The sequence below is a fragment of the Phaseolus vulgaris genome, unplaced genomic scaffold (genome assembly GCF_000499845.2).
Source record: "Phaseolus vulgaris cultivar G19833 unplaced genomic scaffold, P. vulgaris v2.0 scaffold_59, whole genome shotgun sequence".
NCBI lineage: Eukaryota > Viridiplantae > Streptophyta > Magnoliopsida > Fabales > Fabaceae > Phaseolus > Phaseolus vulgaris.
In genome coordinates this window covers 23,797-34,587 of record NW_027174112.1, presented here as the reverse complement: position 1 = coordinate 34,587, position 10,791 = coordinate 23,797, and the positions used below count along the sequence as shown (strand labels likewise).

The following is a 10,791-nucleotide window of genomic DNA, read 5'->3' as shown; positions in this document are numbered from 1 at the left end:
AGTCTAATCTTTTTCTGCTCCACTGGAATTCCACCTAATTGCTTACATAGGACTTCCCCATTAATAAATTAATAAAGCATTTCTCATGAAAAAAAAATCATATCTCTTTGTGAAATCATATCAAAATAAATGAAAACTTCAATGATAGATACTGTATCTAATAATTTGTAATTTTTTATCTGTTGCATCATGACAGATCTTTTTGCTTTAATTATATACAATTTAAGCAACTACTTTTCTCAATTTATGTAACGTTATTGTCTCTTGCCCCATTTTTTTGGCATGCCTAATATCATCTCCTACCTTGACAATAAAGTTTGAACGTATAAACAACAAGTGAAACTCAAGAAAGTGCAACTTCCTTGTTCTTCAATATAAGAAATAGTTCCTTAAATGTTATTTCACGAGAAAATGCAATTGTTTAATGAGAAAAGGTGCTTATGCAATTGCCAATAAAGTTTCTCCTAATAATAAATATGTTTATGTCACATTATAAGGATAAGTAGGCAATTACCACATCACGCTACATGTTCTTGTTACTTGGTGTCTGTTGCTTGTGACTTGTATGATATAAATGCATATTGTGTTGGGTTGTGACAAGCATTTACTTTTAATTTCCTGAAATCATAAAGCAATGGTTTTAAGCAAACATGTAGCAATAGTTTTAAGCAAAAATTCAGGGACTGAACAACAAATAGGAATTTCAGGATCTGATTGAAAGAGATTTCAAAATTATAGGGGCTCATTACACATTTTAAATCATATAGATACCTATTTAAAGATTCAGAGAAAATACAGGGGAAAATATGTGACTTATCTTTTGAAATAAACTTCATTGAACAAGAACTTTTATAACCATAAACAGGCATAAATAGTTCAAGAAACATCAGTATATTTGCTGGCTTAAGCTGTCAATGATTCAAAAAAAAAAAACCATTAGTTGTCGATTTAAGACAACCTTGTTACCAGCTGAAGAGTAGAGAACACTCTTAAGTGTAGTACAAACACTAGCATCTGGATAAATCTATGATTATAATTACAATCAATAAATACAGTACGTTGTCTACCAAGCTTCAGAAAAACCAACTAAAGATATCAGATTCCCAAAGTTGCCTTCAGAAAAAAGCTCAACAACATTGAATTCAAAGTTATAAAAGCAAATAAATGAAAATTGACTTCTTTTCTAAAGATATTCAAGAATTATGCCAATCCAGTTACAACACCAAGGTTGAAGCAAAAGGGAAGTGGACACTGTACATACCTCATTGAACCTTTGCCTTCTCCTATCAGCCTTCATATATACCCAATATTTCATAAACTCTAAACAAAAAAACAAGGTCAAGTTTTCTAATCTCAATGTGAATGTAGTTAGTCACAATAAATGGTGATCTGTTATCAAGTTTGTGCACATTAATCAAATTTTTGAAAATCTGAGTTTATTATTGGATGGGGTGGTGCATGAAGTGTGTATAAAGTGACCTAAGTGTAGTACTCCAAGGCCAAGTTTTGTAATCTTAGTGTCAATGTATTTAGTGATAGGCACACTAAGTAGTGACCTGGGTAGGAATAAATGGTGACCTACTACTAAGTTTATGCACAATGAAGTAATTTTAGAAATTTTGAGCTTTGTGTTGTTCTTGGGTGGGTGGTGCATAAGGTGTTTGTAAAGTGACCTCAATGGAGAGCACGTAGACAAGTTCTCTAATCTCAGTATTAATGTAGTTAGTCACAGTAAGTGGTGACCTACTATCAACTTTTTGCACACTGAACAAATTTCGACATTTTGAACTTACTGTTGTTGTTCGGTGGTGTGGTGCATGAGATATGTGTAAAGTGACCCAAATGAAGGATGCCAAGGTGAATTTCTCTATTGTCATTGTTATCGGTGTACATTTATCGTAGTGAACTAGTCGAACTTGTAGTTGTGTACAATATTTATGATTTAGGTTGGATAACTTTATTAGTTAGTGGGTCTCTATTACCAATGTTACTGTGAGGTCATGGGACGATCACTGTGGGGCTGTGTGGTCATGGGACGATCACTGAGGGCCTGTGAGGTAGGTCATGGGACGATCACTGAGGGCCTGTGAGGTCATGAATTAAAATAACAATTGTCCCTCACCTTGAACACCGACATCCCATGACCTCACAGCCCCTCAGTGATCGTCCCATGACCTCACAGCCCCTCAGCCTCAGGCATGAGCCAATGAGACTAAACAGGCCTTCAAAACGTCCTTCTTACCTTTAACATGATTGGATTTTGTTTTCCTCAACCTCATCTTGATTGGTCCATGACCTCACAGCCTATTATTATCTTGAACACATCCCGTCGCCCATTATTTTTGTTGCCTCCATCCACGTGTTTAACCTTGTTATAGATATTATTTAAAACTTACAAACTGGGTTGAGTGAGATCGACATTTCCTTCACAAACTGGACCAAGCGAGGTCGGCATTTTCTTCACCTGATATATCAACATTTCCTTTACAAACTGGATTGAGCTATGTCGACACCCCACCCAGTTAAGATGGTTGAGGTTTCTTCATGCAATGCATGACCTTCTTAATAATTAATATTTTAACCGAACAAGATCGGTTTCCCACTCAGTTAAACTGAGGAGATCTCATCATGCAGTGCATGGTCTTCTTAATGATTTTGATATTGTAACTAAACAAGATCGGTTTCTCACCCAGTTAAACTGAGGAGATCTCATCATGCAGTGCATGGTCTTCGTAATTGATTATTTTAACCGAACGAGGTCGGCTTCTCACCCAGTTAAATTGAGGAGATCTCATCATGCATTGCATGGTCTTCTTAATAGGTTTTTCTTCATGTAAGGTGTTCTTAGCAGCTCGAGGTTGTTGCGAAGGCAAGTAAACTCATGGAAATGTATTATATACAACATTGACAAAAAATTTCACAAATACTTTCAAAGTTTTCTTTACCCAATTTTTACCAAATATCTTATTAATTATAGTCATAAATTTCCGCTCATATTCTTAATTAGAAATATGTGATCATATTTACTTTCCAATTTATAACATAATCTTACTAATTTCTATATTAAATTACAAAATATTTTTTATTAACATGCAAATTAAAGTTTTCCTTTCTTTTGATTTCTTTAATTACCCAATTAATACTTAAACTGTTTCAATCAACAATCAACGGACCAAGTAAAATGAGACGTTTATAAATCATTATTATAATATTTTATTAACTAAATTTTTTAAAATAGAAAATAAACAAAACATTAATAGTATAAAGTCATAACAATAAATCCGGATATCGAATCATATATTCCTTGGCATATTCTCATACTAATAAGATACAATATCTTAGAATCAGATAAAAGATAAGTTCTCCGGTATATTAACGTTTATAAGAAGTTAACTTCATTGTTCACAAAAACAGCTTATTACATTTTATGATGACACAAGAGGCAATATTACTAATTTATAAAATAATAATAACTTATTGTAGAGTGCTCTAAGTACATGCATCTATTTTAATTTATTTGATACATCCCCAACTATGCATATTACACATTTAATTCAATTTTACTTTCTTTATAATTATATCTCTTTAGAGGTTTGATTATCTTTTTATCTAGAATTTTTTTGAATAATCTTATGTGACAAAGCATGAACACCAAATCAATTTATAGTATAACGATATGACCATTTTACTCCATTCATCTATTCACATATTTTTCTATTACGATTTGATTTTTGTGTTCAAGGTGATCAATCAAGAATTAAAATAACAATGAACAACGTCGGTGTACCTGGCATGGTGGCGGCGAACTGCATCAACTATCACTACAAAAAAAAGTGTATATTGTGGCGGTTATTTTCGTATAAACTGACGTTTATAACCGTCACAATTTACACTTGTGGCGGTTTCCCAAACCGCCATAGAACTGGCCGCCACAAAGTTTAATGTGGCGGTTTTACGCTACCTGCCGCAACACCCGCCACTTTAAACATAATGTAAGTAGTGACGGTTTTTATATGTAAATAGTGTCAGTTATAACTGTCACAATTTACATTCATTGAAGAAGATTCTAGCGCCATAATATACGTAGTAGTGACATTTTTAACTGACGTAATTTTAATTCTGAATAAATAAAATTTAACCACCACTTTTTTATAATCATTTTTATAATCTGTTTTATACAATTATAAAATTTAACCACCACTTTTTTATAATTTTTTTATAATCTGTTTTATACAATTATAAAATTTAACCACTATTTTTTCATAATAAAATAAAATAAAAGACAATAATAAATATTTAAGTATATTAAATATTTCAACTTCAAGACACTAAAACTTAAAAATACAATACCTTTTTTAAAGTTCTTAAAATTCAAAGTACAAACAAAAGTCTAAATTAAGTATTAACCATACAAAATAATATTAAAAAATATATTTCATCAAAGAATATATATCAAACTTCTCGTCTGAATTAAAAAATGCTGTCATAAATGGGTCATACAAATTCCATCGAGCAAAAGGAACAAGGATGTGTTGTCTTCCCATTAAATCATCTAAAAAATAAATTTAAATAGATTAAAGCTTTTTTTTCAAAACTTGGGCATGATTATATAGTTTCAAGCAATCTCATTCTTCAGCTGCAGCACTTGCGGCACTCAAGTCCACAGAAAGATCAAGAATCTGAAACAAAAGACAAAAGTGATGTTAATCAAGACAAGAAAACAAATCCAGACTTTATGACCTTTTCCTTCTTGAATATGATATTTTATTTATGCAACATTATATTTGGAGCTTAAATGTTTTTGTGCATGCAGATGCGGAATTCCAAGATCGTACCTAAATTATTGTATCAGGTTCTCTAAAGGTATAGAAATTTTATGTTATATGAGGTAACACTATACATGCTTTTTAGGTTAAATCTACAAGTGCAGGTACCATTCTATATTATGGTTAAAATTTAGCTTTATTTTTTGAAAATGTAATACCATAAATAAGGAGTAAAAACAACGAAATCAGTGTTAAATTCCAAGCACAAGCTTTTTTTTCTAAATGAAAGATACCTTTTATCAAAAGAAAGTAAAAATTATAAGTTTAGGCAATTAGAGATAGAGAGATCTATCAATTTCTTGGCCTAGTCGTTTTGCTATACCAGTTTTTTTTTTATTTCTTATTCTCAAACTCTGTAATTGTCATAGTATGCGATGAGATATGTAATGTAAATTGCATATTGTACCGCCCTGGTAGTCGGAAGTGATGACGTGGCATCCAGCTACAGTATAGGCGTGTTGACAAGGCGCCAGGTTGGCAGAAGGGAAGGAAGTCGGGGGGCTCGTGTAGTCGCCAGTTATTAAGTTGGCGTGCTCCGATCTCCAGCATACCAGGCGATCGCCCAGTTGAAGATGAAGTCGCCAGATGGTAAACTCAGGCGACCAAGTGATTGGAGATCGCCAGAACAAGCACATCGCCGAAGATGAAGGTGGTGCAGATTATGAAGGTGGCCGGCGAGACCACAGGGAAGATGTACGAAGGCATCCCAACTCGCCAGTTCTAGTAGAGATCGCACTCCCAAGTTAGCTATGCACTGGGCAGTACCATGCATAAGTAACTTAGCCAAATGGAAGATGGAAGCAGCGCCCAAGTCAAGGAGGCTCCAGATGATGGCACGTGTACGACTGGATGCGAGCCACGTGTCCGGATCTGTAACTGCCAGGAGAGAGAAAGTGATCAGGTATATAAGAGTTCTCAACGAACTTTCTGAGGTACGCACGTTCAGATTATACTCTTTACGCTTGCGAGTTCTAGAGCACACTGTGAGAGAGAACATTGCACGGTTCCTTGAGATTTCTTGAGCGTTCTTGCTCTCAGTATTTGGTGGTTCGGTCACTGACTTGGGCGTTGGAGTGCGATCGGCCGCAGGGGCGCCGCTCTGTTCTTTTGCAGGTTCTTGAGGTGGATCTTGGAGAAGGACGGACGTTTGAAGCGGTGCGCAAGTCGATCCTTAGACGAGGCAAGCTCCTACGTTTTTGTCTAAATGAAAGATACCTTTTATCAAAAGAAAGTAAAAATTATAAGTTTAGGCAATTAGAGATAGAGAGATCTATCAATTTCTTGGCCTAGTCGTTTTGCTATACCAGTTTTTTTTATTTCTTATTCTCAAACTCTGTAATTGTCATAGTATGCGATGAGATATGTAATGTAAATTGCATATTAAGTAAAAAGATACAAACCTTTCCAGTGATTTTACTGTACATCCCGACCACGTCTTTAACTGTGATTTCAAAGTGTGTGTAGGATCATAACTCTGCAAGGATTTAATTTCAGATTATTACAATTTAAAAAAGAAATAAAAATACAAGGAAAGAAATTCCATCTAAATGCTGAAAAAGAAGTGTAATAAGATTTCATACTTATCATGAAAGACACCAGGAAAACCGTTGGATTCTAATTGTAAATTTACAGAACATGAGATGTTCATTACTTTATTTAAACCAAAATAACATTTGATTCTTCTTTATTGCAACATGTTCTGACCATATTCATCAGTGATAGACTTTTGGATATTTATGAAAGTTAAATAAAACAAGCAACTTTGTAATGTGTTTGTATGACTGTGCTCTAGATAACCCAATCAAGTGCCGTAATGGTTTGGAAATAAGAAACAACCAAAGAAAATAAAATATGCTTGTGAGAGATTCTACTCAATACTTACAGTAGAGATGAAACAACCATCAACCTCATGATCATTGCAGGGTTCAAACCTGTCATACATGTCATAGAATATCTCATCTCCAAGTCCAAGAAGGTCAATACCAGGCTTCAAATCCACCTCAGGTTGGTCGGTCTCTGCTTCTGTTGTAACAAAAGCGATAAATTTTCCTTTGGGTGCTACATTATGAGCATAAGAGTAGCAGAAGAGATACCTGCAATAACAAGGTACATGAGCAAACATAGCCAATAAAGTAGGAACAAATAATCTTCACAAGTAAGAACTAATTTGAATTAACTTCTCATCAAGTACTTGCTGTAAAAGAGAAAATCGAATGAAGGAGGTAATCCAAACTAGAACTACATTCTACTCACTAATTTTAAAATTTCTAAGTTGTATCTAGAAACTGAATGAACCAAATTAATGGATAATGCATTGTTAATCAGTAGTTTTTCCCATTGGTGTAGGAAACTAATTTTTTTTTCTTTTGCTTTTATGATTTTTAAAATGGAATTTTGAATTGAATTTTTCATTTCATAACATATTTTGCAGTATAACAAAACAATATCTGTCAGTTACAAATACTTTGTGATTACAAAAGTCAACAACGGTGTATTTATAGTGAGCCAAGTTTGGTTCTACAAGGATTTTAATTAGTTTTTTCTTCAAGAACCTGAATATGACTTTTTTAAAGAGGAAATGACACAATTATTTTGTAGGACTTTTGTGAACCCCTCTCTGGAAAAGGCTGTTCCCTAGTGTGTTTTCTTATAGTTTTTTTTTCATGCATATTTAGTAAAATATGAAAGCATCGGAGTTGATAAAAGCAAACCTACATATCTAACTTGCAACCAAGTTGCTTCTGTGGCAGAATGACTTGTGCTGAATGAGAGTCATGGGTTTCTGGAATAGGATGGCTCATAATACATATTTCACGTGAAACCTTTCCAACCTTGTGAACCTGTTGAATGAATTAAGTAGCGTCAGATGGAGTGGAGGAGATCACACTTTGCTGCAATTCATGTTTTCAAACTTCAGACATTCATGTAAAGCATGTCCAGTAACTAAATAGAACACTTGAGAAAACTTAGCTCACAGTCCTTGTTATCATAGAAATCTAACCTTATCAGATAAATATGATGGATCACACACAACTTTCTTGCATTTGGCTGTTTCTCCTTTTGAAGTCACACCAATGGCTTTCCCATTTTCGTCAAATTCTACCTGTGTACAACAAGGAACTTGAAAGTACCTTTGATTATATTGGTTAAGGAGCATTTAGTATACATTCAAATAGAGGCTTATAGATACTTAAAAAGTAAGTCTAATTGATTTTTCTCTTTTAATATAATGTTTGTGATTAAATACTCTCTACTTTTGCTTCCTTAACCCATATTTGAAGAGTACTGAATAGCATTTTGCTCTGTATATCGTCGATTCTTCTATTTAGCATGTCTCAGGAGTTGAGCAACACAAACTAAGGTAATGATCAAGTTACAAAAACTGAAAGAGAACAGAATAACTAGTAAGGACAAAATTAACTATTTTAAAATGACTCCCAAAAAAACTTCAAAGTTAAAATAAAAGCTCTTGATACAAATTTCATAAGTAATTAACCTACCAGCTCCAATTCCTGATGAATATTCAATCCATTGCCCAGTTGCCACGTCCAGTGTGGTTCCAAATAATTTTAATGAGCTCTGCATACTCCATAGCTTGTGGCTCATAGATGAAAGAAGATCTCATAGCAGACATTTAAGGTTTTGAGAGCACGGGGAAGTAAAATTAACAAAGATGTATTGTCAAGGGACTACCTGGATCAGTGATTTGTTTTCAGATGCTGGTTAATCCACTTAGATGTTAATTGATGCAAGTTCTTCTCCGACCTTGAACTTCTTCTCACAGCAACAAATTCCTACCATCACATGAACACAGTAACACAGTAAATTCATCACAGCAACAAAGCCATAGAGTTTAGGGCGCGCAAGCACAAACCTGAATCCTTGCGCGGAGGTGGCGATGGCGGACCCAAGAGTAGCGTTAGTTCCATGAGAGGACAGAGGCGTTAGGGTTTCGTAAGAGGACAGAGACAGTAGGGTTTCGTGAGAGGACATAGGCGTTAGGGTTTCGTGAGAGGACAGAGGCGTTAGGGTTTCGTGAGATGACAGATGCGTTAGGGTTTCGTGTGGAGCAACCAGATGAAAGAGGCGTTAGGGTTTCGTTTCGTGTGAAGCAGAGAAAGGGAAGAGGCTTAGGGGTGTGGAGCAGAGAGAGAGGGAAGAGGTGTTAGGTTTGGTTTCCAAACTCAAACCAAATTTTCAAAAAAAAAATATTTTAAAGGAAAAGTAAGTTTTAAAAAAAAATCCAATTTTAAAGTGAAAGCAAGTTTTAAAAAAAAGGAATAATGAGAAATAATGTATGGAGAGAAAAAACTGGGAATTTTATTTTTTTTAAGGATAATTGTGACAGTTAAAAATGACATATTATACTGAAATGACGTATTATACAAAGATAATTGTAGAGTTAGTCAAATACCACATTATACTGAACATTGTGGCAGGTATTAATAACCGTCATTTTTTACACTTTTTTTTGTAATGGATAACTAAAAGATATATTTAAAATTTAAAGGAGTAAACATAATATGTTTTTTCTAAAATCATATTTGATATTTTGAAAGATTTACTGTCCAAATATATTTTACCCTCATTTTTTTTCAATATTTTTTCAGTAGCATTCTTAAAAGTCAACTTATTTAATAGCTTTTTTTTTCGGGAATATTGAGTAAGATATATACATATACATACGAATTTATGATGTTCAAGACAAATTGAAGAGGGTGTCCCTACTTTTTAACCATGATTCATCAATTAATAAAAAAACAATTATTTTAACATTTAAATGATTACAGATAAAATTCAACTTCAATGGTCTTTTAAATTTTATAATTGCAAAAATCCAGTAAAGTTTCTTTTGATAATATAAACCAGAAAAGAATTTGCAACTATAATTTGATAGACGGACAATAACAGAAGTAACCCTGTCGGTCATTTAATTATTAAAAAATAACTTTGCACTGTCGTTGTAATTTTGTGTGCATTATAAGCCCATTGATGAAATCACCATTTATATAATTGTAAAAGTAATTATTAAGTATACTATTAGTTATACTGAGAAATATTTATTTTAAGAAATAATATAAAAGTATATAGCATTAAAATGTTTTTTTTTCGTGGTGCGTGCTTATTTATTATTGCGGAGTGGTTATTTAAAAAAATATATTACGCGTAGTAATACAATTATTCTTATATGAATTGAAAATGTACGTTCTTTATCTTTGTTAGACTGTTATTGATTACTTCTATAGGTGTTAAAATATCTTTCTGTTATTGTATTTGTTTTAGAGTTTATTTATGTTACTGCAATCATTTCTTTTTTGCTGGTTTTCTGTTTTTGGGCCCTTGTGGGTCTTTGGGCTCTTACGTGTGTCTATATTGTTTTCCTTTCTGTATAACCCTTGTACTGTACACTTTTCATTAATCAATTAATGAAACCCTCTTTCTCTCTCTCAAAGCTTCTCTTCACTCTTTCTCTAAGCTTCTCTGTATTCACGGTTCTTGCTTTTGGCTCTCTCTTTTCTCTTTTACTGCAATTGGCCATTTTTGTGATGGTATCAGAGCTCTTCTTGGAAGAGCTCTGCTGCGTTTCATCTCTGATTCTTCATTGATCCTGTCTCACCGATCTTTCTTTCACTCTTCCGCCTCTTCTCTATTTTCTTTGATTTCTTGTTTTTTTTTCCTTGTTCTGTTTTTTTTCTTTTCTTCTAATCTTAATCCTTGATTTGGTTTCCTTTGAACAGATTTACCTCTCGGGATGAAGAAGGAAGAGGAGAAATCAGCCCCAAGTTATCTGTATTTTCATCCAAGCGAGAATCCAGCGACTCCTCTTGTCTCCCCGGTGTTGGACCCTAGCAATTATCATCCATGGAGTCGGTCGATGCTCACGGCGTTAAGCGCTAAGGATAAACTCGAGTTCGTCGATGGAACCGCTACACAACCAGCAAAGACAGATTCCACCTTTTCGGCA

General features: G+C 33.8%; 1 protein-coding gene across 2 annotated transcripts; it reads right to left on the bottom strand.

Moving 5' to 3' along the window:
• Nucleotides 1-4,595: 4,595 nt before the first annotated feature.
• LOC137817424 (guanosine nucleotide diphosphate dissociation inhibitor 2-like) lies at nt 4,596-8,943 on the bottom strand. Of its 2 annotated transcripts, XR_011081959.1 has the most exons (6): nt 8,701-8,943; nt 8,520-8,620; nt 7,828-8,446; nt 6,709-6,919; nt 6,227-6,300; nt 4,596-4,679 (listed from the first exon to the last, which is right to left on the bottom strand). XR_011081959.1 is itself a non-coding variant. In XM_068620717.1 (3 exons), exons 1-3 carry the CDS (start codon nt 6,946-6,948, stop codon nt 4,655-4,657), a joined length of 339 nt encoding a protein of 112 aa, XP_068476818.1. In that variant the 5' UTR covers nt 6,949-6,973; the 3' UTR covers nt 4,596-4,654. The 2 variants fall into 2 exon arrangements, 1 of the variants encoding a protein (XP_068476818.1); XM_068620717.1 differs by lacking the exons at nt 7,828-8,446; nt 8,520-8,620; nt 8,701-8,943 and having other exon boundaries at nt 6,709-6,973.
• Nucleotides 8,944-10,791: the final 1,848 nt, after the last annotated feature.

What these genes read in the sequence shown, in the direction of transcription:
- LOC137817424 (XM_068620717.1), bottom strand. Translation starts at nt 6,948, where the DNA reads ATGTTTGCTCATGTACCTTGTTATTGCAGGTATCTCTTCTGCTACTCT. An exon ending in ATGGTTGTTTCATCTCTACT is followed by an intron (nt 6,301 to 6,708) that starts GTAAGTATTGAG and finishes AAATCCTTGCAG; the next exon opens with AGTTATGATCCTACACACAC. An exon ending in ACAGTAAAATCACTGGAAAG is followed by an intron (nt 4,680 to 6,226) that starts GTTTGTATCTTT and finishes CTTTTGTTTCAG; the next exon opens with ATTCTTGATCTTTCTGTGGA.